Source organism: Rhinolophus ferrumequinum, chromosome 18 (genome assembly GCF_004115265.2).
Source record: "Rhinolophus ferrumequinum isolate MPI-CBG mRhiFer1 chromosome 18, mRhiFer1_v1.p, whole genome shotgun sequence".
NCBI classification, from domain to species: Eukaryota; Metazoa; Chordata; class Mammalia; order Chiroptera; family Rhinolophidae; genus Rhinolophus; species Rhinolophus ferrumequinum.
The window spans coordinates 33633927-33661639 of NC_046301.1; the positions used below are offsets into that span (position 1 = coordinate 33633927).

The 27713-nt window shown below is 39.5% G+C and overlaps 1 protein-coding gene across 1 annotated transcript in view; it reads right to left on the reverse strand.

The window, feature by feature from the left end:
• GALNTL6 (polypeptide N-acetylgalactosaminyltransferase like 6) overlaps window positions 1–27713 on the reverse strand; it is a 560225-nt gene that overhangs the window by 159749 nt on the left and 372763 nt on the right. Inside the window, exons 3-4 of the mRNA XM_033135418.1 lie at window positions 18652–18837; window positions 14650–14833 (exon numbers count right to left, since the gene is read on the reverse strand). Coding sequence (XP_032991309.1) covers window positions 14650–14833; window positions 18652–18837 — 370 coding nt within the window. The remainder of the gene's footprint in view (window positions 1–14649; window positions 14834–18651; window positions 18838–27713) is intronic.

Below are 27713 nucleotides of genomic sequence, written 5' to 3' on the forward strand. Positions count from 1 at the left end.
GCTGCTTGATGATTTTACAATCAAGGCTTGTTTCATCTTTCTTTAATTTTGGACACTTTGGACATTTTTCCTGCAGCTATTTGACTTGTTTTGCCGTGTGCATTACCTATAAGAGTCAAACCCTCTGCAAAAACAAAGATTTTGACCTTTTGTCAATGCTTTCTTTTACACTAACTTACCTTTCCTTCCAGCAGGTGGTGGTATAATACAAACAATGGCCTGAGCAAACTCTTAGGCTCACTTAAGTATCACAGCAACAGGAGTCCCATTCTAGGTTAGATTTCTACAATAATTCTAAAATTGAAAGATAGGTCTTTCTAAAGATTTGATCTATCGGTCGTCTTTTCACTGCCTATCATTCGCATAGATTTCCTCAGGTAGGAAAATTTAGCCCTGGTTATGTAGGTATTCCTTTATACCTGGCACTTGAAAATATAAAACAAAAGAGGATCTTTAGGAAAATTCTCTTTAACTATTTTAGTATATGCATTAGTCTTAATAAATTTTTTGTTGCTATATTTAATTCACTACATTATGTTAGTTAAAGTATTTGGCTTATTGATGTGACCTCAGTTGGAAAGAAGTCGTCTTTCTGTGGAATTTATTTGAATGTATATACGTTCTAGATAACCTAAGTATAACATTAATAAATATGTATTTTCATTGGAGCATGTGTCTTTCAAAAAGTTATTTCAGCAGCACAGAATTTCAGTATATTTTATAGACTCAGAACAGTTACAGAATTAGATTTCTTTATTTTATCAGATTTTGTTTAGTTATCTATGACTTCTAGGGAATTTATAAAATTGGAAAAAAATATTAATCAAACCAAGATGAATAATATGTCAGAGGAGCCAAGAAATAGTTCTCCGATTGTGCCTAGTTACATTTTTGGATACCAAGAAGCAAAGATTAGAAACACATCAGCAAGTCAGAAATCTATTACTTAAAGGATATATCTGAAAGGATATAAATGATATTATTTATCATTCTCTGAAAAGACAAAGAGCAGAAAATTGCTCAGTTGTGATTTACAAACAGTTACTATTTATGGTATTCCAATTCACTTGTGTATAAATATGCACTTAAACATCTTCAGTGTATTTTCTCATTCTGGAGGCAAGAAAAATCCCTCCGTTGTGGATCCAGTCCCTGTGTCCCCTTTACTATCTAATAAATATTTTAACATCTATTTCCATTGTGCTGGACAGAAAGTAGGCAACAAACACCAGAGCCTGAGTAGAAATGAGGTCCCCAGGGATGAATGGAAGGACAGATCTAGCACAGGGTATCCCTGCAAATACTGACTCCTCACGCATTTCTTCATACAGTGAATACTTATTTCGTGCCTATTATCAGCAGTCACAATATGAAATGGGAAGGACACAGCCAGCCAGACAAGCAGACCCACTCCCTGTGGACATTCTTGTGGACCGAGCACTGTTTCTCTCTCTCTTCCCTGTTTGCTGCTTGTAATACGGCATTTAGATGGAAGGTGAATGTCTTACATTCTTATCTTGTAACTTTTCTCTCATGGGTTCCATCTCATACACGTGCAGAGGGAGGACAATGTGAAGATACACAGGAGAACACCACGTGAAGACAGAGGATTAGAGGGCCTCGTGTACAAGGCAAGGAACACAGGAGTCACAGAAGCTGGGGGAGGGGCTTGGCCCAACATAAGGCAGCTTCTTAGAATCAGTGGGTGGTTTGGTGTGGTTAGCTACACTGAGGGTATGAGATTAGGCCTCCCAGGTCCCCATAGCCTGCATATTTGTGGAGGAGAATCAGACGGTCTTGCACGTCTTAGGGGAGGACAAATCATAGGTAGATGGGAGTTAAAATCTAGAAGACCAGACAGGGATCAGGCTAGGGTGAAAGGACCTATCTCTGAGATTTGGACGGACCAAAGCTGTGGGTTAAGTTACAGCAAGAAACTGGGTCTCCAGGACGAGTACTTAGCAAAAACCTTAGAACTTAGAGTTGAGTCAGAGGGAGGGTGGCGATACCATCCCAAGAGGCCAGACAGAGACATGACAACTGCGGACCCTATAGCAAGGGGTCTAGTGAGAACACAGCCTCTTATTAAAGATCTGCTATATTCACTTCAAATCCAGTGAAAGCTAGCTGAGAAAGATAAAACGTCAGGTGACCCCTCTCCCTTATCATGACTCTCCCTAGTATCAAAAGGCCATCCTAGAGAGGAAGAAGACTGGAAGACATTTGAGCTGAGCAACTTGGAAAGGAAAACCGTCTTGATACGAAATTTGATTTTTGAATAGACTAACTTTGAATTGAGAACTGACTAAGAATTTACCTGTACGAGACCGAGTTCTGGATCAAAAGGAATTTAACTTGACGAGATCAAGGGCTCACTGCTGTCTAGTGTGACCTTGGACCCAGGAAAGAGGGTCTATGATCTGATCAACTTTGGATGTTCCCCGGCCCACAGGATGTGCAGGTCTTGGGGCTAAAGTGATGTGCCCCCTGAAGACTGCACACCTCTTGTAAACTGGCTCCTTGAGTTTGCATGAGTCCCCCCACGAATGATTCTGAGCCTGCTCCTAAGGCCTTCGGCATTCTCTTCTCTCATTCTCTCTTTCCTGGGGCTGGGGCTGAGGAGTGACCACAGGACAGCTATTTTTATGGATAGAGTAGGATATGTGGATTTCAGTGTCCACCTGCAGATGCCCACAGGCTGTTGAGGTGCCGACAGAACACGTGGGAAGAGACAGGGGCTCCAGGGGCTGACGTACTGCTGCACGCTGCCATCACAAGCTGTGGAACTTTCAGGAGAATTTCTACGTGCCAACCTGGCCTTCTAGGTTGATTTGAAAGGTAGATTTATGAAGGTAGGAGGATAGAATAAAATTCGCTAGTTTGCCAATTTGATTTATAACTTCTAAATGTTTAGACATAACCCACCTGGGCCTCCGTGTGCACTTTTGCCCTGGGCCCTGCACTTGTTGGAAGCAGCCCTGCTGCTCTCATGGAAACAGTACCCAGGGGCTCCGCTGGGTTCAGTTAGGAAGGAGGTTACATTTACGTGCAGTTGAGTCGTGACTATAGGTTTGAAGCCTGTAATGCATGGTAGAATTATTGTCTGTCAGATTTCTATTACTATAAAAACTAAAAATTTAACTTTTGGAGCAGTGCTAAGCAAAGGAAAAATACTTAGCAAGCGCGCTTTCTGTTTTAACTTTTTTATTTTTTGCCTTTGTACCTTTTTTCTCTTTTTTGTTAGTTTCAGGTGTACAAAGCAACTTAATAGCTAGACATTTACAACGCTCACAAAGCGATAACCCCCCTTCCTAGCTACTATCCTTCTGACATTGTAAATACTTTTACAATTCCATTGACTCTATTCTCTCTGCTGTACGCCACATCCCATGACTATATATATATTTAATTATAGTTCACATTCAATACCATGCTACTTCAGCTTCAGGTGTACACTGCAGTGGTCAGGCATCTACACCGTCCATGAAGTGATCCCCCTGATAAGTCCAGTACCCATCTGACACCCTACATAATCTTTACAACATTACTGATTATATTCCCCATACTGTATTTCATTCCCCATGACTATTTGGTGACTACTAATTTGTACTTTCTAATCCTTTCACCTTCCACTTTAACTTTTGAATGGGAAGGATAGGTTGTGGGAAATCCTGCCCGCTCCCACAGTGGCATTCTGTAAGCACAGACCCCAGTTTGATCGTGGTAGTCACAGCCTTTCCTCCCATGGTTGGCCTCTATTTACATGCTGTTCATACCTGCTTCCTCTTTTCTGGCTTATGATGCAATTCTTTCTTCCTTTCTCTCATGTATACTTCTAACGTCCTTCTTTACTCAATTTGTCCCTCTGGAAGCCCTGGGTAAGTGTTCTTCCCAGTCCAGTGCAGCTGGGAAAACTGTGGCTGTGTGAAGCTCCTGCCCTCTGGCCCTGCTCTGCGGATTCCATAAGCAGGATCTGGGCCCAGTTCACTCTCTTTGCTTTCCATTCTAGTTCCTACCGAAGGAAGAACAAGTCAAAATGTAGGAGGAAGACAATAAACATTTTGGTGTTGCCACAGAGTTCCATAACTAGAGAAGGTTGGAGTGAGAAGGTGCCACTGAGGTCACTTTTGGGTCAGAGGCTGCAGCCTGGAGACCCTGGGTCTCCACCGTTCAGCCAGCATGAGGCTGTCCATCCTGACAGATGGTCTGGGCCTTTGCCTTCCAGTGAATCAGGCCAAGTAATCTCCCTCCTTCAAGGGTTTATTTTGTCCAATTTTCACTGGCACTCTAAGAAACAAAAACAGACATTCTTAACATATTTCCAGATGGCTCTACCTCAAGAAATATTATATACATATATATACATATATATATACACATACATATATACACATATATATACATATACATATATATACATATATATATACACATACATATATATACACATACATATATATATATATATATTTCCTGCCATTAGACATAACCATTGCTTGATTATTTTTTTGAGGGAGGAAATTAGGGTCCTGTCTAAAATCAGCACCTCTGTGAATGTGGCCTCACTGTAGGTATTGTTCCTGGACCATGATGAATGGGATTAGTACCCTTATGAAAAAGGGACCATAGAGCTCCCTCACCCCTTCTGCCAGGTTGAGGACACAGCAAGAAGACAGCTCTCCATGAACCAAGACGTGCGCTCCCACCAGGCACCAAATCTGCCAGCACCACCTTGACCTTGGACTTCCTAGTCTCCACAACTGTGAGCACTAAATTTCTGTTGTTTATAAACCACCCAGTATATGGTATTTTGTTATAGCAGCCTGAACAGACTGAGGCATTCACCTACTTCCCTACGTGATCTGAAATGAGGCTCACCCATCTCAGAAGACATCAGCATAGACGCAATGCGAGGCTTTATCGCTTTCTCACTTCTAGTATTCATATGGGCGCACTTTCTTTAAAAAAATAATTTGAAGCAATTTACAAACAAAATTTACACAGTCGTGTGTCACTCAAAGACAGGGATATGTTCTGAGAGATGTGTCATTAGATGACTTTGTCCTTGTGTGAACTTCATAGAGGGCACTTCCACAAACTTAGATGGGATCGCCTCCTACACACACATAGGCGATATGGGATAGCCCATTGCTTTTAGGCTAAAACCTGTACAGCATGTTACTATACTGAATACTGTAGGCAATTGTAACACAATGATGCTAAGTATTTGTGTATCTAAATAGGAAACTGTATAGTAAAAATACATAAACCAGTAGTATAGTTGCTTATTGTCATTATGCAGTATTCTGTGCTGTGCATAACTGTATGTGCTATCTTTTTATATGATTAGCAGTGTTGTAGGTTTGTTTACACCAGCGTCACCACAAACATGTGAGTAATGTATTGTACTACACTCCAGTTGCTATGACGTCACTAAGCGGTAAGAATTTTTCAGCTCCATTATAATTTTATGGGACCATTATACACATGGCCCATCATCAACCAAAATGTTGTTATGTGGTACATGACTGTATATATACCACCATATATATAACAATAATGCAATAACCATCATCATAATTATAATTATTATAATAACTTTAAATACTAATATAATAATAATGATAATATATCAATCTCTGTGGCAGAGAAGTTCAGGATTAGACCCTTTCAGTGGCTTACTGTCCAGCCCTTTGAGTTCAGTTATAAACCTTTCTGTCCTCTGATTCTTTGCTCAAGTCCAGTACCATCTCAGCACCATCAGACCACTGCCAGCTGACTCCTGGATACAAACTCTAGTTGTCGTCATTTCTTCTAATATAAACGTTCAAGTCTTCATTGGAACACCCTATGTAAGGTTTAGTTTTCTTACCTGGACTTTCAGATCTGTACATGTTCTCCAGGCTTGTTTATGCTTATCTACCCTCCATGTCTAAACCATAATCTCCAACAGGCCCACTGGCCAATCGCAGTCCTGCCCTCATGCATAGCCTTTTGGGAAAGTCCCTCACAGCCCACTTCTCCCATTGGGTTCTCGTTGGTATCTGGAATCTATATAGATAATCCTAGATTCTTATAGCATCTTGGTGTTTGTTAGAAATGGACAAAACTGAAAGATCAATATCATTATCTTATTAAGAACTAGCCTTTTTGTTAAAGATGTTATCTCCTGAATTATGGTTTTAAATGTTTCTAGTTGTCATTCATAATGTAAATGATTCCAGGAATGCCTTCTGCTGCCAGATAGTTTTTCCTAAAAAACAATCCCTTTATCATCTCTCTTCCTTCTACATGCAGAATAGAGGCCTTCTGAAGTTTGGTCTCAACCACAATTTACTTTTTCTTCTTTATATTCTACCACTCCCCTTCAAGAATTTCGGCTGCATTTAAACTTGTCTGTGGTGAAAACTTACAAGTACTGTGCTTTGCAAATCCTGTGCCATAGCATTTTCCTTGGCTAGTATCCTTTTCTGAAAAACTGTCACCTCTTTTTCAAATAGAAAATGGTTGTGAAACCATTTCCTCTCATGAACTTATTTATTTTATCTAATCAATAAATATTTATTGAGTGCCTGTTACATGCAGGTAGTAGGAACCAGTGGTGCTATGCTGAATAAATTGAATAAAACAGTCCTTCCTGACCTCATGAAGTTTCCATTCTAATATCCCTGTTAGCAATGATTAGAGGGAAAATACAAAAGTTGTTGACTTGAGAAGGGAAATAAAGAAAATAGCAGAGCTGGAGCAGGTATTTTAGCAATGAACCTGAGGTAAGAAAACAAAGCTGAAGACATCCAGGCCTTGGGTCTATATTCCTCTCACCTGGGAGGGAAGGTGAACATTGGGTGAATGGCAGAAGGTTCTGTTAAATTCTGCCATGCTCCAGTATGATGCTATCATAGGTCGAGTAAATGTTGCTGAATCTTGGGTACTCGGAAGGGAAGCTGTGACAATGTTTACATGGGGTCACGGACATTTCCTCCTTAGCTAAATGCCAGCATAACTGATGAAAGAAGGCTGGGGAACTAAAAAGAGGAATCCGGATACAGTGTGATTATATAATAGAGCACAGAACCTCAAACAAACAGTCCAGACAAGGATTAGTGCTAGGTAGACTCATGTCATATCGCAGGGGTAGGGGAGGGACATAGCAAATAGTCATTGCACGTAAGAGAGAGAGATGGATGCAGAACACCTGTTTGGGAACTATAGCACAGTGGTTAATGGTGGAAAGAACAGATAAACTGACAACAAAAAGTTATCAATCCAAGTGTGTGAACTCCACAATTCTTCAATACATAGGAAGCCATTGCTAAGTCTGAAGTGATGCAGATTTATTGACAACTGTTGGATGGAACTGGAGGTCTAGAGGTGATTGGCTGATGTTGCCCAGGGTTGCCTGGGATGAAGAATTCAGTCTCTAGCCTGGCTATAGAGGAGCTAACTAACCTGGCAGTAGTGAAGCAAGACCAGGGATGAGAGTCGGAAGTCCAAAGTTCAGGAAGAGATGTCACCAAAGAAACAAAGATGGGGCTAGTTAGAACAAAATCATGGTAAGGGTGTTGTGGAGCTCCACTGGGACCACGGTCCTGAGTGGTGGGTAAACAGGGATAAAAGTCTGTCTCAGGATGGAAGACTACGTTTTACTTCCTTTCAAAATAACATAACATACCAGGTCTCCTGTGACGGAGTAACCCAGCAAAAACAAGAGGTTCAAAACACCAAACACATAGTCAGAAATCAGAAAGAGCATACCTAAAAGCCAAGACAACGTCAGGAACCCAGAGATATCAAGAGAGCAGGACAAAGGAAAGAAGAGCAGGGTGGCACCAGCAGAATAAGGGCAGTGCCCGTTAATTCAGAAATTAATTTTGCTGACATTATTCTTTAATGCTAAAAGAGGAGAAAGCAACAGGGATCATTTTTTTTTTTTTCCAGGCAAAGATCAATCCTACTGGCCAAGAAAGAAAAACAGTCATTTCTGGGGAGCAGCTTGCTTCTGACAAGGGAAAAGTATTCTCACAACCCCTTGGTGAAAATATTTTATCGGATAATAATTCCTTCAGATATTGAGGACTAGGGCAGTCAATGAGCCTGGTGAGCCAGAATTGGGGAGGAGTCTTCAAAGGAGAGAGATGGGTAACTAACAAGTTTGCTTTGGAACGTCTCTGTTTGCGTTGCAGTGTTTGAAAAAATCTTCCGTGTGGTTTCATTTGGGGCTTTTGAGGAAGGTTGATTTTATTCAATGTTTTGATTAGTTTTTAAGACCCTCAAGTCATTTCTGTTGTTCTCGCCCTCTGTAGATTAGGACACCAGTTAGAAATTTGACAGTATTTTTCTCTAAACAATTTGTCCTTTTGCAGTTGTCAAATATTGAATTAGATCTTGTTATAAACAGACGAGAAGCTGGCATTGTTGACATTTTCCTTCATTAGGAAGAAACTGAAAGCTGACATTTTCAACCTATCAGCTCTACTCATAAAAATACAGTATGGAGAATGAGGCAATCTGTTTCCTTTCTTGCTCTCACGTATTACAGACTCACTAATGAAACATTAATTGATAAAATGACTTCACTTAATAAGTGCCTAAGTTTTTCTTCAAAAGGGAGGAAAACTATTGATTGACTCTAGGATTTAAAGTCTCAATGAATGAAAGAAGGCATTGATTTGAATTTAATGAGATTATTGATTAAACCTAAGATTTGAAATCTGAATGAGTAAATAAATGAAGATGTTTATTTGATTCCTGATTCTTGCCTCTTATTAGTTAGTTGTTTTCTTTGGTTCTCACTTTATTTGCAAAACTGGAAAAATAACTATAGCTACTTTGCCCATGCCAAAGGATTATTACAAGGGATCAACTAGATAATGTAGTGAAGTGCTTTACATACTGTGAAGGGCTAGACAAATGTTGTGGAGCATACTACATAGCTTTAATGAAAAGGTTATTTGGTTAGATTAATTGGGGGGGACTTCTGGAATAATTTGAAGTTTAGGCAAGATCTGTGTTTGAGATTTTGGTGAGCTAAAGTCCTATTTCACTCCCTGGAATGCAACCCTAGACTAAATTGATGAATATACATATTTTGTAACCTAATCACCTCGAAAGTTTGAAACTATACTTTCAAAACCTTACTTGTAGAAAATTATCGGGTTGGAGGTTGAGATCAAGGCAGTTAATACTATAGAAGTTTTTTTGCATCAATTTGATTTTTTGAGGAAAAGAGGGCAAAGTTGGGAAGCAATTGCTTGAAGATCACAGTAAAATTTGTGAGAATGATGTAGCTTGAGAAGTAGAGTATGAACAAAATTCTCCTACCCTACCAACCTGATACTCCAGGCTTTAGAGATGGCCCAATAGGGGACAGCGAAGAAAGGGGAAGATGAGCAATACCTGATTCAATTCAGAGGTGAAAGGTAGAAGACCTCTAAAATTGCCCTTCTTTCTTTACATCCTACACTAAATTCATACGTAGTTTGATCAGTCTCGTTTTCCATGGGGAGTCAGTTTTATTCCTTGCTAATACTAATTAAATTCAGGATGACCAATATTAGGTGAAAACCCACATAGAAAAAGTTTTGAGTAAAGAGGCTATCTTTACTTTCAAATTCTGCTTAATCTAAGGTACAGCTCAGTCCCCACTGGAATTTATCCAAGTGGGATGTTAAAAGTTTGAATGTCAATTAATGCAATCAATAAGGTACTGACCAAAACTGGTCATTCATTCTAGGCATGAAGTCACTTGACCCTCAATCTGTTGTTCTCTTGTTTGCATAAATAAGGTGAAGCTTCTGTGCCTACCAAGGAGAAAGAGCCCTTCTTCCTACAAGCTAATTAGCCCAAGTCTGGGTTGATGGTCTTCTGAGCAGGGGAGCAGCTAGACCTCAGCCCCACTCACACCCTTCCCCCATGCACCCTTGTGCGAGCACTTTCTATCTGTATGAGGCAACCTTGGAATGACTTTGGTTGAACATGGAACATGTCTTGAGACAAGACTTGCTGCAAGAATTGATGAAGTGATACTTTGTGACATTTATTTACCAGTATTGCTACTGTGTTTTGCGACATTTATTTACCAGTATTGCTACTGTGTTTGGGGAGGAATTGTATTCTCTGAAAATACCTTTTTTTAAATTTGAACATGATTATTCTTTAAGTACCAGAAAATGTATCTCCTCTGAGTAGAAAGGGAGGTGGAGATTTCCCTGGAATAGTGGAATCCTTAGGTTAGGGTTCTTATTTCAGTTTCCTATATAAACTTTGAAAAATTGCTGAACCTCTTTGAGCCTCAATGACCTCATCTGTAAAACGTCAGACAGTTTTATTTATGTCATAGACTTAAGACAAAGATTAAATGAGTTAGCAAGGTATGTCAGTTTCCTAGCCCTGCCCTGACTCACAGGAGTAGACACTTAACAACTCTTAATTTTCTCCCCACAACCATGGTGGGGAAGAAGGAACGCAGCTCAGAATGGTGAGACAGCAACCCCAGATTCTGTAGGAACTGTTAAATTTATTAATTGTGTCACTTAGACTCTATGGTATGGATTTCCTCTGTAAAAACGAGAGGTCGAATTATCTCTAAAGTTTCTTCTAGATTGGTAAATGATTATGATTATTTGCACATATTTTTTCTGATTCAATTCAATTCTAACCTTAAATTTAGCACAACATTATAGTTGTTACTCAAGAGGCACGGACTTTCCCATGGCGTTGGCCATCGATATTGTCTCACACTCCTGTATAGAAAAAAGAGTCAGCAAGTTCCCAGGATCTCTCAGCTGTCTGTCCCTTGGAAGAACAAAGGAAGACACTATCAGTATATCTTTAGAAAGCGTTCTGTTTCCATGTAACAGTGACACAACTCTCTGTAACACAGAGGTCGAATTTTATCCATTTTGGCATGGGCTATGCTTCATATTTCTGGATTGCAGAATCACCCACAGGATTCTACATTTTGCTCTGAGACTCTCAGGGGATATTTGGTATTTGAAGTGCCAACCGTTACGTGCCTCGCAACAGGTCATGGCCATTGTTATCCAAGTCCTGGGATTTTTCTGGGCTCAGTAACTGGCATAGATGAGAAGTCACTTAATTCGAACTGATGTATCTGTGGAAAAAGGGGTTTCTGGGAAAATAAATTGATATTTGTAGCCTGTGAGGTTTTTCCCTCCAAGTACAGATATCCTTGTTTTAAAAATTTTGGAAATTGTTGGTATATATATAGGTGGAAAATAGAGAATGTCAGTCCTTGCTAATGATTACATACAAGAATTCTACCCGTGGTGATTAAAACTCTAAGTTTTGGAAGCCTTGGAGGAATTGTGGAGATCTATCTGAGGAAGGCTGACAGAGGCAAAGTAATGTCTCTATAATTCAAAGACAAGATATGGGGTGAATTCTGAAAAAATACAGTGAACCTGCAAAACTGAATGGACTGCTAATTGACTGGGAGTACTTAGCAAAAGGCAGCATGCTCTCTAGGAACCAGTGCAAATTCCCTAGCAATTAACTTTATTTTTATGGTTGAGAGACTCATATATCAGGGCCTGCATACCTGATATATAGTAGATGGACTATATTACACTATCCTTGTGAACAAACTGGGGAAACACAAATGAGCCTGTAGTAGTCAAGTGAATTTACATTTATCGAACAGTTATACCAACGAGCATCATCTTTCACAAGATTCTGGAGGAGCAGGAAGACGTGAAATAGACTTGGAAAAGGAAAAAGTTTCTTTTTGTTTCCCTCTAGGAAGGGATAGGTATGGTAGCTATTTTCAAATGTTTTAACAGTCTATCATCCAAGAGGAATTAGACATCCCTGGTGCCTCAAGCAGGACAATTTGGGGTTAAGGAGACAAATTTTTCTTAATACAAGGGAAAAGGTTTCTATTAATTAGTCTAATGGAATGAAAGATCTTTCGAGGTAGCAAATATTATTTCCCCAACAAGTTTAAGAAGAGGTTGGTCATCTGCTTTAGATATTGTCTACTGGTTGCTTGCATTAAAGGGAAGGTGGGCAAAGTAGTTTCTTCCGGTCCTTTCTACACTTGTAGATGCTGAGATAATGTTGGAGAAGTAAGTTAGTGGTCACAACACAAATGAACAAACATCTTTCCCTTTGTATCACAACTAAAGGAGCATATTATGTTTTGTCACACAGAACGGGCTTACATTCCTAAGTGCCTTGCATGAAAAATAAACCAGCAATGAGGAAACCTAAAAGTCACAAATAACAAGAATTTTCTAAAACCATTGTGATATAAGCCATCAGAAAAGGAGAATTTTTTTTTTTAAAGACAAGAACATTTCTCAAATATATCCAATCCAATCAGAACTGTGTCTGCCATATGATAATTAGAACTATGAATATTGCATTTTCTCTCATATTCCAACAGAAGTTTGTCTGAAAACTAGAGCACGGTGCAAATATAAGTAAATCTTTTCTTGGTGTTTAAAATTATCTATGAGCTTTCCTTTTTCCTCCTAATTAGATTGTTGAAGGTTTTGATTTCCAGTTTAGGAAGTTAGTAGATTTTGAACTCTTTTAATGAACTCTTTTAAGAAGTACAGTTTATATCATGACCCAGGATCATATATGCATTATAAATAAAATAAAATATTTGAGAAATAATACTTAAACATTAGCATAATATTCTAAAATTTTCCATTCAATTCATTAAAAATTAACTCCTGTTCATGCCCCACTAATTTCACATGCTTTGCAGGTTGAAACACACTACTGTAGTCAATAGTCACTGAAAAATCCAAATAATGGCAGAATAAATGAGAGAATTCAGGTCCTGTCACTTAGGACAATGTTTCCATATATAGTGCATGAAAAGTCTTGGGGTTTGCAATATATTTATACAGTACTCTTTAGTTTCTCTCTTTTAATATTTTCAGCCTCCTCCCCGTCTTCCCATACCCCTTGAGGCAGCCACTTGAAACATTAAATACTATGAGAGAGATATATAGATAGACTACATTTGTTCTGTATATCTTAACGTTTTACATCTAGAGAAGTAAGTTTTAGCCTAGAGCATATCTGTTTATGAGCACATTCAGGTGACTTCCGATAATGGAATTGCTGATACACTGCTCATAGCTGTCTGGGTAACCATTCTTTTATTATCAGGAAGGCAGATGCAGTTTTTAAGATTAAAGTGGACACCTCCTAGAAGCTACATTTATTACAAAAGGCTGAAGTGTCCACATTCATAGGAATCAAAGGGACTTAAAGCAGAAAAGCCGTAGAATTCAACAGACGAATGCAATTTTGGACAGGATAGCAACCACCTCAGTAGGTGACAGGAACGAGAGGTAATTTAATTCTGAAAAGTACCAACTCTGTCCCCTCTGGGGTTAAGCCAGGTGCCCTCTATTGTGATAGCTACAGCTTGGGTCTACCCGATAAAAATTCCAACCATCAGCACAGGGACACAGAATACTTTGATAAATTTCACCATTTGAGATTCCCTTGGTCGTGTTTTGAACCCATTTCTGCAGAAAAAAAGGAGCTCCGGAGCTCCACTCTGCTACTGCGGTGGAAGTAAAGTCCACTCAGAAGGGCATTATAACCAGTCACTATTACAGTATTTGAAAAGCCATCAAGGATAAATTTTAACCCTTAAAACATGACAACCTTGAAAACTAACAACTGGAGTGTGGCTATTCCACTGTCACCTGCCATCTAATGACAGTTCTGCCATGTTTAAAGGTATCACCCCCTCCCCACCATCCAACCCCCAACCTGGCTTTAAATCCCTCATGAGCCCCTTTGCCGGGAAGTCTGAAGAGTATCTCAGCTGGGCCCGCTTCCAGTGCTTACTAGAAACTCCTCCATTTCCATCACTAAAATTTGTCTAATAGTTTTGAATATCTTTGAAATACTGGCCAAAGGATTTGGAAGAGTAACAAAGTGACTTCGTTATTTCTTCTCGAAAACTCTCTAGCAATTTGAGAGTCTGAAGAGGCCTACCTTCAGAAATTCTGAACACGTAATGAGTGTACTTCATATTACAAAACAAACAAAACAATGATTTCTCTCCCTTTTTATCAGGCTAATGTCTTCTGACATCCCCTTCGCTTTCCCAAGAGTTTATCTTTATTGAGACTAGAACTGGAGAAAACATTTTCCTGACGTTTATCCGACGCTTACTGTAATTTAAAGTGCTAGTGTCGCCGAAGTGGTTTCGTACCTGAGAGCTTCTCTACTGCAAACTTTTACAGCCCATGTTATTAATGAAAAGACAATATTGATTGTAACACATTTTAAACAGACTCTTAGAGGGTTGCAAAGCCTCAATCACAGACATGTTTCCCGCACTAAGAAAAATATGTAAAGGTTTAAAATTATAAACATTTTAATGAGATCAGAAGAGCATATAGTATAGGGAATAGATAAAAGCATGCCTTGGGCAATCTCTGGGCTACCTTTTGGAAAAAGTTCAGGTGTTTAGCACTGCTTGTAATTTTTCTACAGTTTTGAGGTCTGGCCTTTCTCCGATACCTTGCATATTGTTGCCACCTGTTTTATCCCATTTTGTTGGAGATAACGTTTCTCACGGGTCCCCAGTTGACACCCTGGAATGAGTTACCTGCCCTCTGTCCCTTGGCCCCTCCCTCAGCTGCTACTCACTCAAAAGGGTCGCTGGGATCTGCCCTCTGGAGCTCTGGAGGGATGGGGATTCTTTTGTAGTACATTTCCCAGTCGAAGGCGCCTCGCATGGCATCCCCAGCTTGTGCCTCATACCCAAAGTGATTGTGGTCAATGACATCGATCATGGGGCACACGATGGTTCTGTGGTTTAGTGCAATTTGGTCTGAAAAATGAAAGCACAAAATAGGAAATGACATGCCTGCCTAGGTCATCTATCATCTTTCAGCAAAGAGAAGCCTACAGAGCCCTCCTAATGCATAACGCATGCAGCCTGGTTCCCTGTTGCCATCAGAGCACTTTGGGGAATCTCCGTTTGAATGCTGGCCTTAATGTGATGGGACAGTGATTAGGTACAATTAGTTTGTTGCATTTTCTTTTAGGAAAGTTATGTCCCAGAGAGACTTGCAGAAGTCCATTTAGCTCTACCTCTGTCACAATGTTGCTCTGACCTGTCCCCAATCTGTCATTCTACACAGTGCATCCAACATGCGTGGAGTATAAACAGTACCGCGTTCCTTCAAGCATACAGCTAGAGCCTGCTGAGAAAATATTGGCCTGCTTTCTGGAGGTTCAAAATGTAAATATTTAACTTCATGGCATTTTTAGCATCTAATCTTATAATGGCCATAATGGCTGTTGCCCCCTAAATGCTGACAGATCATACATAGAATTCTTGGCTCTTAGGCTCATCAGAGATTTTTGCCAAGTCCTATTTTGCTACTGTTCTTTGATACAGACTCTGTTTACCAAAGCTATACATTTTTATCTTCTCCTACCATATCTAAAACTATACTAGGGGGCCTGATACTACTTCTACTATGCTTGCTACTATTAATTTCTTGAGCAATTATTAAGTGATTTCAACTCATGCTATTTCTAATCCTCCTAGCAACCCTGTAAGGTGGCTATTATTATCATTCACAATTTACATATGAGGAAACTATGCTCAGAGAAGTTAAATAACTTGTCAGAGGTCACTCATCTTTTGAGAGCACGAACTAGGATGCACCTTCTGTTGAACGGTCCAACCCTAAAATCTGTGGTCTTTCCTGTTCACCACGGTGCTTCTCGTATGGCAGAAAGGTGTTACCTTCTTCAGTTTTAGCTCCTTCCTTCCTTTTTCATGTAGATATTATTATCATGTCATGTTAACAGCCCATTCAGGGAACTGGCATTTGCATAATTTGCTCACCGAGAATAGCTGCCTGTGAAGCTATTCTTCCCAAGAATATGCATTTAATCAAGATTTATTATAACAAACTAATATTGTCTCACAGGCAGAACTTTAAGTATGACTATTTGCTTTCTGGTTATTTGGAAGACCGGATGCGGCACATGGAAAAGAATACATTTAAATATCCTTGAAAAACCCCCATATTGTTTAGAAATAATGAGGTTTGGTTATTTCAGTATAATTATTTTGATGACACTGATAGGCAGGGTGTAGAAACCATAGAATCCTGTGGAAGGTCTTCCCTCCAGATCTATATGCCCCCTTCTTCCTTCCTTCCTTCCTTCCTTCCTTCCTTCCTTCCTTCCTTCCTTCCTTCCTTCCTTTCTTCCTTCCTTCTTGCTTTCTTGCTTTTCTTTCTCTCTTTCTCTCTTTCTCTCTCTCTCTCTCTCTCTTTCTCTCTCAATTCAAATTCAACAACTATTTATTGAGTAGAAACTATATGCCTGTCACTTTCTAGGTTTGGGGGATACTGCAATGACTAAAACCACAAAAATCCTTGTCTTTAGGTATGAAACAAAGATAATCAACATACATAGTAAGTAACTAAATTATATGTATGGTAGAAGGTGATAAATGTGATAGAAAGAAAGTAAAACAGGGTATGGGGAATGTGGACTACTGGCTGTGGAAAGGGTTGGAGTTTTAGATAATATGGCCCAGAGAGCCTGGGGGTCTCCTTACTCTTATTTCAGCTAATTAGTAGACAGACCCCAGCACTATTTCAAGTTAATCCGCAGTAAGAGCTCTATGAGCATCCATTTTCATCTGCGCATGCTTTATCTAAATGGTGTTTCCCCATAGATGTCTTTGAGGGAGAAAATCATCATTGCCGTGTCCAAAATATTTCTTCTATCACCTCTGCAGGTATTTTTGTGTTAAGGTTTCAGTGACTTTCTTCAATCAAATATAGAATCAGGTTGATTTACAAGTTTCTTGACCAACAAGGAGTCCCAAGGTGACCCAAAGAGAATAAGTCTGTTAAACTGTCAACTTTCCCTTCAAATTTCCTTTCGGCTCTTATCCAGCTGTACTAGCTTAGAATGAAAGCAGCATGACTAATTTTTCATCTAAGGTTTATGCCTACTTTTCAATTTCCAGGGATCAAACAAACAGACTCTTAATGGGAAATTGAAATTCAGGTATAATCCCAAGGTGAAAAATGAATGAAGAATCAGTGTGACTCCACCTATTTTTTCATTTTGGATGATGTGTCAAGGCACTGATAGAGGAAAATAAAAAAAGACAGTGATCCTGAGCTTGAATCATTTCTTATCCATCAGGCCTACAGGAAATGAAATGCTTTAATGAAAAAAGTAGGTTTCTTTCTCTCTCTCTTTTTTTTTTTTCTTGTTAGATAATATGAAAAATCACAGGCTCGGTAATTGGCATTTAGGGATTGCTTTGGTTCATAAATAAATTAGGCCTTTTGCTGACTTCCTTGAGTATTCAACACCGTATAGGTCAAATTCAGTTTGAGGGAATCTCTCTGCTGCAGATGAAACTCTAAATTGCTATGTCCTTGGACAAGGTACTTTTAATTAAAAGCTCAGAGGAGTCTTTGGCTGTAGGAGCACTGAAATATTCCTGCTGATGAGGATGGCTGGGCATTCGTCTGGACAGGAGTGTGTAGATAGGGGCGTTAGTTGCTGGCCGTTTCCTGTTCTTAATCCTATAGAGCTTCAGTTGATTTTCCTACCACATCTTTTACTAATGGCTCTTGGCTGGTTCTAGCTGAGATCCTACACAGTCGCCAACAGCCAATCTTTCTTTCTGAGGCAGCTATTGTGAAGACAGTTGTTACTGGCGTTAGCTCCAAGACCAGGGACATATTTACAATAAAAGTTGAATTAATGAAACCTGGAAAAATAGGCAGGAGTACAATATGTGCCCACCAGGAGTTTTTAGAAACATTTTTTCCCCCCAGGCTTACAATTTGTTCCTTACCCACTACTGGATTTTATATCTGACTTCACTGTGAAATTAAAAAAAAAGTTAAGCTCAAATTGAGCCACACATTTGTTCTCTACCTTGAACGACTTCCAATTTGTTCCTGTTTCTAACAGTTCAAGTGTAATGTGACAGAGTCTTTGTCCCTCCTCTAGCCTTATTGTAAGCACTCAAGGCATATCGTCTGGATAGCAATTCTGAGTGTTTGAGGGGGTTCTACTTAAATATGGGGTGTTATATATTTAGGGACATGGGCTGGTGCCTGCAGTGAAAAGGAGAACTGGTATTACAAATCCTACAAAATGTCAGGGCGCTTACAATTCAACCGTGTTCTGGGGCTGAATAATTTTCTTTCATCATCTCTTAATAATCCTGTAATAATTGTTAAACTGTGTGGGGTGTGCTATGTATGTGTGTGTGTGTGTGTGTGTGTGTGTGTGTGTGTGTTTTAATCTTACTGTAGGTATAGGTAGTATTTTTGAATACTTTTTTTCTTTCAGTGTTTACCCAGTGAATACAACCGCAAAAAGGATAACGTCTAAGGTAAATGAAAGCTTTTTAAACTTTAAGTTAGATTGCAGTTGGTATTATCTAAAATGTCAATTTTAATGCAGTTTTCTAGTTACCTGTTTGTCTTCAGCAGTGGTTAAGGTAGAATTCAAGGCTCCCACTGTAAAAATTGTAGAAAGCGTCTCTAGCCTTTGCGGATGGCAAACTAAACCACACACTCCCTAGGAAAGAGGACAGTCTCCCCAGGTGCACCTGGTTCCCAGGAGACCTCCATGAAGTTGTGTACTCACTAAGGAGGGGGGGCAGCCAGTTCACATTGACCTCGCAGTGGGAGTCCAGGAATGTCAGGACTTCTCCTCTCGCCATCGATGCCCCCAGGAGTCGGGTCCGGATGAGCCCTTCCCTCTTCTTGGTGCGAACAATCCTTACTTTGGAAAATCGGGCCATGTATTCCTCTAACTTATCCTTCAAGTGTTCTAGGAAGGGAGTAGAGAATGCACAGAAAGAACACAAAACATTAGGTGCAGTACAGTGACTCATGGGAGCTTCTGTAGAGACGGTTTGTGAATGATGAATCGGAGCTTGCCTCCATTTTTCTCCTCTCTTCATCTCCAGGGGAGATGCTAAGAAGATTTTATGCCTGGAGGGTTTTCGGCTTTACACTTTCCAAAACGCTGCCTACCCTGCACATACTGTCCTTTGTTTGAACACTGTAGAAGACACTGACACAACAGAGCTTTCCCACACTGTCACTGTTGGCCAGCGGCCACAATGCTGAGTCCTGGCCCGCACTTGCCAAGAAGGCTACACTGCCCCCCACGTTCCTGCTGGGCAAAGTCACATGAACATTCCAGCAGATGGGCTCTTTGTAATAAGAGGGCTTTCCAGCAAGCCTTCACTTAGTATTCTCTGTATTGAAAATAATGTATGTAAAACCACAAGAAAGAAACATCTCTTTCAAATTAACAAGAACTAAACAACTTTTTATTCCCTTACAAGGTAATAGTGAACTGGTAAGTGAGTTCTGCATCTGGCTTCTGATTTGAAGTGAAAAATTGCTGACTTGCTGTTAAAATTAGATATGGAAAGGGGAAGGCAGATGAGATACTACACAGTCAGTCATTTTGAACTGAGTAATTTATGATTAGAAACGAACAATTTGGGAATTTTTTTTTTTCCTAATCAAAAAAAAAACACAAAAACAACAGTGGGAACAAGATCAAATCAGATAACTTATTTATAGAATAAAATATTTCCTGATAAAAAGGCACCAACCTTTCAATTTTGTGTGTGTGCCAAATAAGTGTATTTGATGGCTTTCTGTGGGACATATACTCATATAATCAACATCTTCTGCTTTCATTCCTCTGTATCTAAGACATTAGGAGGGCTTTACTGGAGTTTCTAACAAGTACAGTCTAATATTTATAGAAACAGAATCTTAGTGCAGTCTGTTCTGTAGTTTTTATTTTCAAACTTTCTCTGCACATCTGCAATGTAGGCAATATTATTATTATCTCTGCCTATGATCTGTAGCAACAGGGATTCCTATCAGGAGCTATGATTCCCTTCCCTGCTTCTCAGTTTAAGAAGCTGTTAGAATTACTCTGCATTTGGAGTTTGTACATAAGGGTCTGGTTCTTGTTCTTATTGCTTCTTCTATTATTATTAGCTTAGTGTTTTAAAAAAAAAATCTCAATTTCCCTTTCTTTTCTCAAGTACCCCATAACGATGTTTTACAAATGGGTCAAATGAAAAAAAAATTCGCTTTCTCATTATCAGTATAAAAGAATACTGGTGGGATCTTTCATAGGAGTGTTTTAGCTCCAAATATGTTTCCCTCTATTTTGTTGTTCCTGTAATGAACAGGGATAGGGGAGATCAGACAATAGGAAGCGAAGATGACAGGATTTGGAGTCAGAACAGGACTGTGTGGAAGGTCTGCGACAGTGAAATATATGAGTAGGTCATGCCAAATCTCTAAGCCTGGATTTCTTTACCTATAAAATATAGAGAGTTTGGGTGGTTCTTTTTCCCTCTTAGAATGTGATAGAGGGTCAAGCTTTGGTTAGAGACTTGACAGTTCTCATTCAAGAAACATGTATTAAGTCAGTAATTGGAGACGCTAAGTCACTTATTTTATGAAGAGAAAACAACATTTCTACCATGAGACATGCCTTTGAAACCTAAACCTTAAAAATAATGAGTTTTTTATTTCTCGATGAGATTTTGAATAAATATTGCCTTGCAAATTTAAAGAAAAAAGGTTCAGACCAGCAATAAACACACACACACACACATGACTTTATAGCAGTATTGCAGAATCTCAACCACCAGGGTGAATCCACCTTGTCTCTCTCTGCTTTGAAACAAGTGTGCTGTGCAGGGGGTCTGCCTCCTGCCCCCTCCCCTTGGCTCGCATCTTCCCTGCTTTCTTCTGTGCAGGCTGCAAAGAAAGACTCCAAAGGACTATGCAGCACTGCACCATCTGTGAATAAGACTGCAGATTTACTATCTTGTCAGGGAAATAAAGCAGAGACCCCCATCCAGCTGCTCAAGCAAAGGCAATGACTAAGCGATGTGATCAATACCAGAGCTCTACACGTGCCAGTCTTGACAGGCCTGTGTTCTGTCAGGACCTCCCACAGTAATCAACATTTAAGAAATCTTTATAATCTCATTACTGTGATTTATTCAGGCACTGAAATCCCTCTGCATCAGTAATGTACAAACAAGTGTCTTTCTATAAGTTTATTTGCAAATCGGTTGTTTGGACCACAGAACATACTGCCGCATGAAAACAGTGTCGTGACAGTTCTTGGGGACTGAAAATAGATCAGGAACATTTGTTAAGCCCTCTAAATTAGTGCTCCCTGTCCCCTCCGCCCCCCCTCCCCCTACCCCCGGCCTTATTTAAACTTCATTGCTCTTTGTTTCAAAGGTACGACTAAGAGTACCATCTCATCAGTCTGGGCACATTGCTTCTTCCTCCCAGACCCCTAAGGACAAACGGGGCCTCTCTTGGGAGAGGAGAGGGGTAATTCTCCACAGCTGCGTACGAAGTGGCCGTTGATGACAGTCCCTTCCCAGGTATTCTACATTGAAAATCCAACGGCTGTTGATCACCTGAGAGCAGCGGTCCCAACTTTGGATTTAGATTTCCACACTTTTCAGTTTGTAGGATAGTTTCTGGAACTCAGAGGGGACTGTCTCCACCTGTTCCATTCCTTCTATGCACATTTTCTGATTCGGTGTATTTTTGTTTTATCAAAGCCCATTGGCATGTATTAATAGGATTGCAGGGTACGAATTCACAAAGCACAAGGAAAAGTTTGACCTCAAACCGAGTCCACTAAATGTTCAGATCAATTCCTCTAGTTGGAACTTGGTAGTAATAATAATTAGGCTGCTTTGCCTCAGAATAATGACCTAGCTGACTGCCCTTTTGAGGGGTCCATTCTCTTCTAGTAGTTCAATTGTAACATCTAATTACCCATAACTCACAGTGAAGACAGGTATCATCAGTCTAATTAGCAAACTAGACTCTCATACAAGGGAGTTACTGGGGAGGGTGGAGATGGCTTTCATTTAAACCATTTTGCATTTCTTTTGTATGAACAATTTTTAGATGCATTTTCTAAAAGAGTAAAATGATTTTAAACCTTATTTTATACTACTTTAACTCAAGCACAGTGTCTTTGAAGATCCCTTTTGAACTCATTTAATTTTAAAAAAATAACAAGAGAATTTGTGGTATTTTTATAAAACAGATTTCTTTAGTGACTATGAGACATTTGTGGAACCATTAAAATTTTTTAATGGTTTGTGGCCATACACTACTGGTGGATACATCACTGTTAAAATCCACTGGGGGGTACTCTGATGACCCCCAACTAAGGGAATATAACTTCAAACATGTCAGTTTTTGCCAGGGTTTCTTGTAACACTGTGAGGCAGTAAGGACATGGTAAGTTGTACTGACTAGTTGTACTCTAGTGAAATTTTGGTGCCTTGCTACTATGAATATTAAATTTAGCAGTTTTCTGAATGTATTTTCCTCTTTTTCTAGAGTTTTCCTTGATGCTCCATAAGTTATATGGAAAATGTCATTCATTAGTATAGTTAGTGTTTAGGGTAGCAACTAAAAAAATCACTATCAATGATTTGCACGGTCAAGAGTCAAGAATATGATTTCCAGACCTGTTGCTGACTGGCTGCGTGTCTTTGGGTGAGTCACTTCACACCAGTCAACCTCATTTTCCTCAGCTATAAGGTAAAGGAAATGTGACTGGTTGATCATACATATTCCTTCTAGTTCGTGATTCTATGACTTGTCTTGTGAGGTTTTACTTATAGAGTCCTAGTCCTATCTAGTACTTAGTTTTTCCTAAAGAGTATTCATTCTAATGGTTGGTATTTTGGTGTTTCTTTGGGCTGTTTCTCAATTTTGAAAGCAAAAGTCAAGCTAAAACATCTCACAGGCTTAGCCAAAAAGCAAACTCCAGGGTATTTTCTTTGGTCAATACAGCATCTGTCTAATCTCCTGTAGTTCACAGGCTATAAGACTGTCATTGATGTCAAAGTGATGATTTTGAAGCACTGCAAGTTCATCAAATATTTAAGTCTGTTCAATGAGTTATGCCTATTATGTCAGAAAAATATAGTGACCGAGTTTAGATCACTTTCTAGTCTACCTTTGATGAACTGTTTCCCAGGGGACAACTTAGTGACCATTAGTATGAGAGAGTATGGCTACAATGTCTCAAATGGAGGGTCCACCAAAGGCCAGGCAAGCAGGTACCCCAGCTCAGCAGCTGGAATTGAGGCCTAGTAACTTGTGGATCAGTTCTTTATATCTCCTTGGAATTCCCTAATCTACATTTTAAGGGGAGGTTACCAGGAGACACTATTGATCTGGTGATAGAGATTTCTATATTTAAGTACATATCTATGGAGATGAAATTTCTTTGATATTTACACTGTGATAGTGGCAGAATTGTAGTAGAATATGACATACAGAATTTGTGCTAGTTATTATAGGTGATGCCTAATTATGAGTTCTGAAATACAATGGATTATCAAAACACAGAAACATACATATCTTAAACTTTTCTGGTTAATCCCTATCCAACAAGAAAATATTATTAAGTGCAACTCAGAGTATGCTGGAAAAGTTGAGATTTTATCAGAGAGACAAGAAGTACTCCAAAACTAGAGAATATAAAATATTCTTCCATTTCTTGATCTACTTGGCGTATGTCATGTACATATTTTAACCCAAAGTGGTGAGGTTAAGGATAACTGTCTACATAGCAGGGCTGGTAAAGACTTTTCCTATATTTTTTTACACAGGGGAATACACAGATTGTAAGTCTCCAGTTGAACTCCAGAAAATTGTCAATTTCTTTATGTCCTGGTTGGCCACACTAAATCTGTCCCTTTTGATAGACATTTCCTATCATCTCCAGAGCACAAAAATTCAACGAAGAAAGCAAAAGAATTTCTGAAACCATATTCAATTCCTTTTATGATCTCAACTGGTTTTCTATTTCTTAAAATCCTGTATTTTATTCTTTTAATATGCAAGGCATCTAAAGCTATTTGGGAAATAGCTTAAATAAGTAATTTAAATAAATAGACACAATGTATTACAGCTAATATAAAAAATGAAAAGATATCACTCTTTTGCAACCCTTAATGAACTAATGGATCAAGCCATCAAGGGCTGCTAACATCACAAAAGGAGCAAGCATCATTCTATTATGTGTCTCCTGTTGAAAGAACTCATCATTGCTTATAAAGTATTCTTGCCCAAAGCGCTGAATCTGAATTTGATCATGCTTTTAGATCTAACTACCCATTTAAAGGAAGTAAAGGATTGAAGAATATGTTAAATGGCACATCAGGGAGATAATCAGCAAAATCCAGACTACAGTCAGGTCCCTTGGACAAATGGATTGATTTCTTTAACAAATAAATCAGAAGGAAAATGGAAAGAAATGGAAAGAGAATCCTAAAGATTAAAAGACACTTAAGAAATGTATTCGGGCGGCTGGATGGCTCAGTTGGTTAGAGTGAGAGCTCTCAACAACAAGGTTGCTGGTTCAATTCCTGTACGGGATGATGGGCTGTGTCCCCTGCAACTAAGATTGAAAATGGTGACTGGACTTGGAGCTGAGCTGCGCCCCCCACAACTTGATTGAAAGACAACAACTTGGAGTTGATGGGCCCTGGAAAAACACACTGTTCCCAAATATCCCCCCAAAAAAAAATTAAAAAAAAAAAGAAATGTATCAACCAGTAACAATGAGAGTACCTCATATAGATACTGGTACAAATATATAATTAAGAAAGAAAAAGGCAGCCTCTGAGATTTGGGAACTGGTCTGACGTTGACTGGGAGGCCATCTCTGGGAGTCCATCTTGTTCTCCTGTTGGGTGTAACCATTTCACAGGTCATCAGCATTCGACAAGGTCACTCTGAGACCATGATCAAGTGAGACAAAACAAGATCACTGTGAAACCCAAAACATACCATACCAAATATTCTCACTACAACTGAGTGACTGCTACTTTTACCAATTCTATTTTTATTCAGTTATGGAAAGGATTTGAGATATTTTTCCCCCCATGAGATTCCTTGACTTCATACAATCATGGCAGGAAAGGATTGGACACCATTCTTCATGGATCTTTTGCATTTATGCATGTTTTGTGAATGACTACCATTTGTTCCAGATTATCTTTTCAAAGATGTTTATACAGTGAACAGATGTGGAAAACAAAGATCATATCTCTCTCAGGAACAAAAGGCAGGTTTATTTATAAACTTCAAAAGGTAGACTCTGTATGCTTGCTGCCCATTATAAAAGATTTGAATTCAATAAGTTCAAGATTCCTTCCCTATAATACACCCCCTTGCTCATGCAGGCACCCATCTGGGCACATCAGCATTGTCCCCAGGAGACTTGGGGGCAAGGGAAACTAACACAGGGATTCTGATCTTCATGCTGCTTGCTGTGCTGTGAGTACTGAAGTTGATTGTCTCAGACCCAGGAATCTCATGTTGCAACAGTGCAAAAACTTCATTTTTTTAAAATGATTTTTTTTTTTCACTTTTCTTTCTCCTTGATTCAAACTGGCATTGTCTGTCCTACTAGCACCATGACTCTCTTGCTTCTTTTCTTTCCTTATCCTTCCATCTTTGCACATACTGCTTGACCATGCCCTTAATCATTAAGTCCTTAGGACATCTACCCATTTGGGTAGATTCTGGTCAGCGTCAGTCTTAAGAACAAAGTCTCAGGTCTGTTGCCCACAGAAACAGAGTTTCCCTGTTTCTTGACCTCAGTTGTGTTTCAGCTCCAGACCCATGAAGGCAGAACAACCTCACCAGCTGCATCTCCTTGAAACCAGACAGAACGACGCCATGACATCAGGGCCTGATGCAATGATCAACTGCTTCCTACCTTAACGCCAACCAATCAGCAGAGCCCAGGACCCCAACTCCCTTCGCTACCATGACTAATGATGTTTCCCCTCTATAACCTATCCCCTAGAGGCCATTGGGGAGCCAGGTCTTTGAAGGCTTTCTCACCTGTGTCTCTAGGCTTGGTGTCATTTCCTTAAATAAACTCTTACTTTCTTTGCTACAAACCCCTGTTCACATCATGTTTGGCTTTGATGTGCACAGGCAAATGATCCCCCTTTAGTTTTATAACAATGTCTTCTGCTTGCATCCATTAAACACTGCTGGAAAACTTGCTAACTTGCAAGTAGAGTAAAATCTCAGATTTTTAACATTTCTTTACAGAGAGGGGGGAAAAGTAACTGGTGAAGGACTCCTAAAAACTCCAAGGCAGTTTTGTCATTCTTCTGACCAGGGCATGGAGAGAAATCGAGGAGGAGCAGGTGCTGGTAATTAGAGATGCCAGACAATCCAATTCCTACCCCCAGCAGCCTAGATCTGGCTCAACTGAGCTCCACTTCATCACTTACTTATTTCTCCTTATTTTCTTCCCCAGTTAAATCTTTTTAGTACCTGAAAATATCTCTGTCAGCACACAAACATTCCATAGAGAGAAACAGTGAGCTATGCTTCCCTGGTGAATTCTGATAATGTTCTGTGATCAGCTCTTAGAACCACATTTGCCCTCATAGGAAATAGGGATGTGATAGATTTCAGGGTGGAGCTTTCTCTTGGCAAGTCAGGAAAGCCTGCAGATGCCTTGGGGTTGATGGGAAGCAGAGTTTGTCATCTCAAACATGCCTTTCAGAACAGTGATTATTTTAAGCCGGTTATTGTTAAGAAACAAAAGATTCAGAAAGAGCCTTTGACCCTCCCCCCTTATCTGCCTATTGGAATTCAGATGGAAAAATCTGTGTAAAGAAAGGAAGCTATCACCTTAGCATCATAATGTGAGCCAAGTGCAACAGGGAGAAAGCCAGCAACATCTGTTTTTAGAGTCCCCTCTGGGTCCCACTGTTTGTGGGTGACCCAGCAAGCATCTGTTTGCCAAATGTTTGCTCCTCCTCATGTACGTATGAATTGTCCAGTTTCCTTTAGGAGGCCCGGACTTCTGCATCTCTCTCCTTAGCTCAAGATGGTTCATTAAACTTATCTGCCCAATTTGTCCTCGGGTGCCATATTTTTAGGGAGCCCTCGTAGGTACATACATAATAAATTTGGTTATTCTCTCCTGTTAATCTGTCTCATGTCAATTTCATTATTAGTCCAGCTAGAAAAGTTAGAAGGGTAGAAAGAAAGTTATTTTTTCCTCCTCCACAGGGTCCCATCTCATTCTCTGACTCCATTCCATCATTTGAACAATTGAATAATGCATTTTTCAGAATAGATTTAAATGTATAATATGTTCAGATTAACACAAAAGATACAAAATGCCACAGCACCTTCTCATTTACCCAAAGCATGGTCCCCTTATGGAGTAGTAAACAGCCATAGGCTAGTGCCTAGCGTCACTCAGGGAAAGCTGCCTTCTCCCTGTTTAGCATTGTAAGTGAGTTTGAAGTCTCATATATCAACGTTTCTTTGTATGACACCTTATGAATAAAGGCCCAAAAAGTGAAAAAAATATATGTGCCACTATACATAAAAGAATTAAAACTTTTCCAGAAAAAAGCACAATGTGTAAGAGGAAGGGAGGGAAGGAGGGAGGGAGGGAGAGAGAGAGAGATATCCATAGTTAAAATATTTATTATCTTTTGTATTTATAGTATATATATTCTTAGCATGGATTTTGCTAGAGGACAAATAACAGATCACTTCATACAAAATATTCTGGCATTTTGGTAATAGCCTAAAAACTGCCTACACAAACGTATACGTATACTG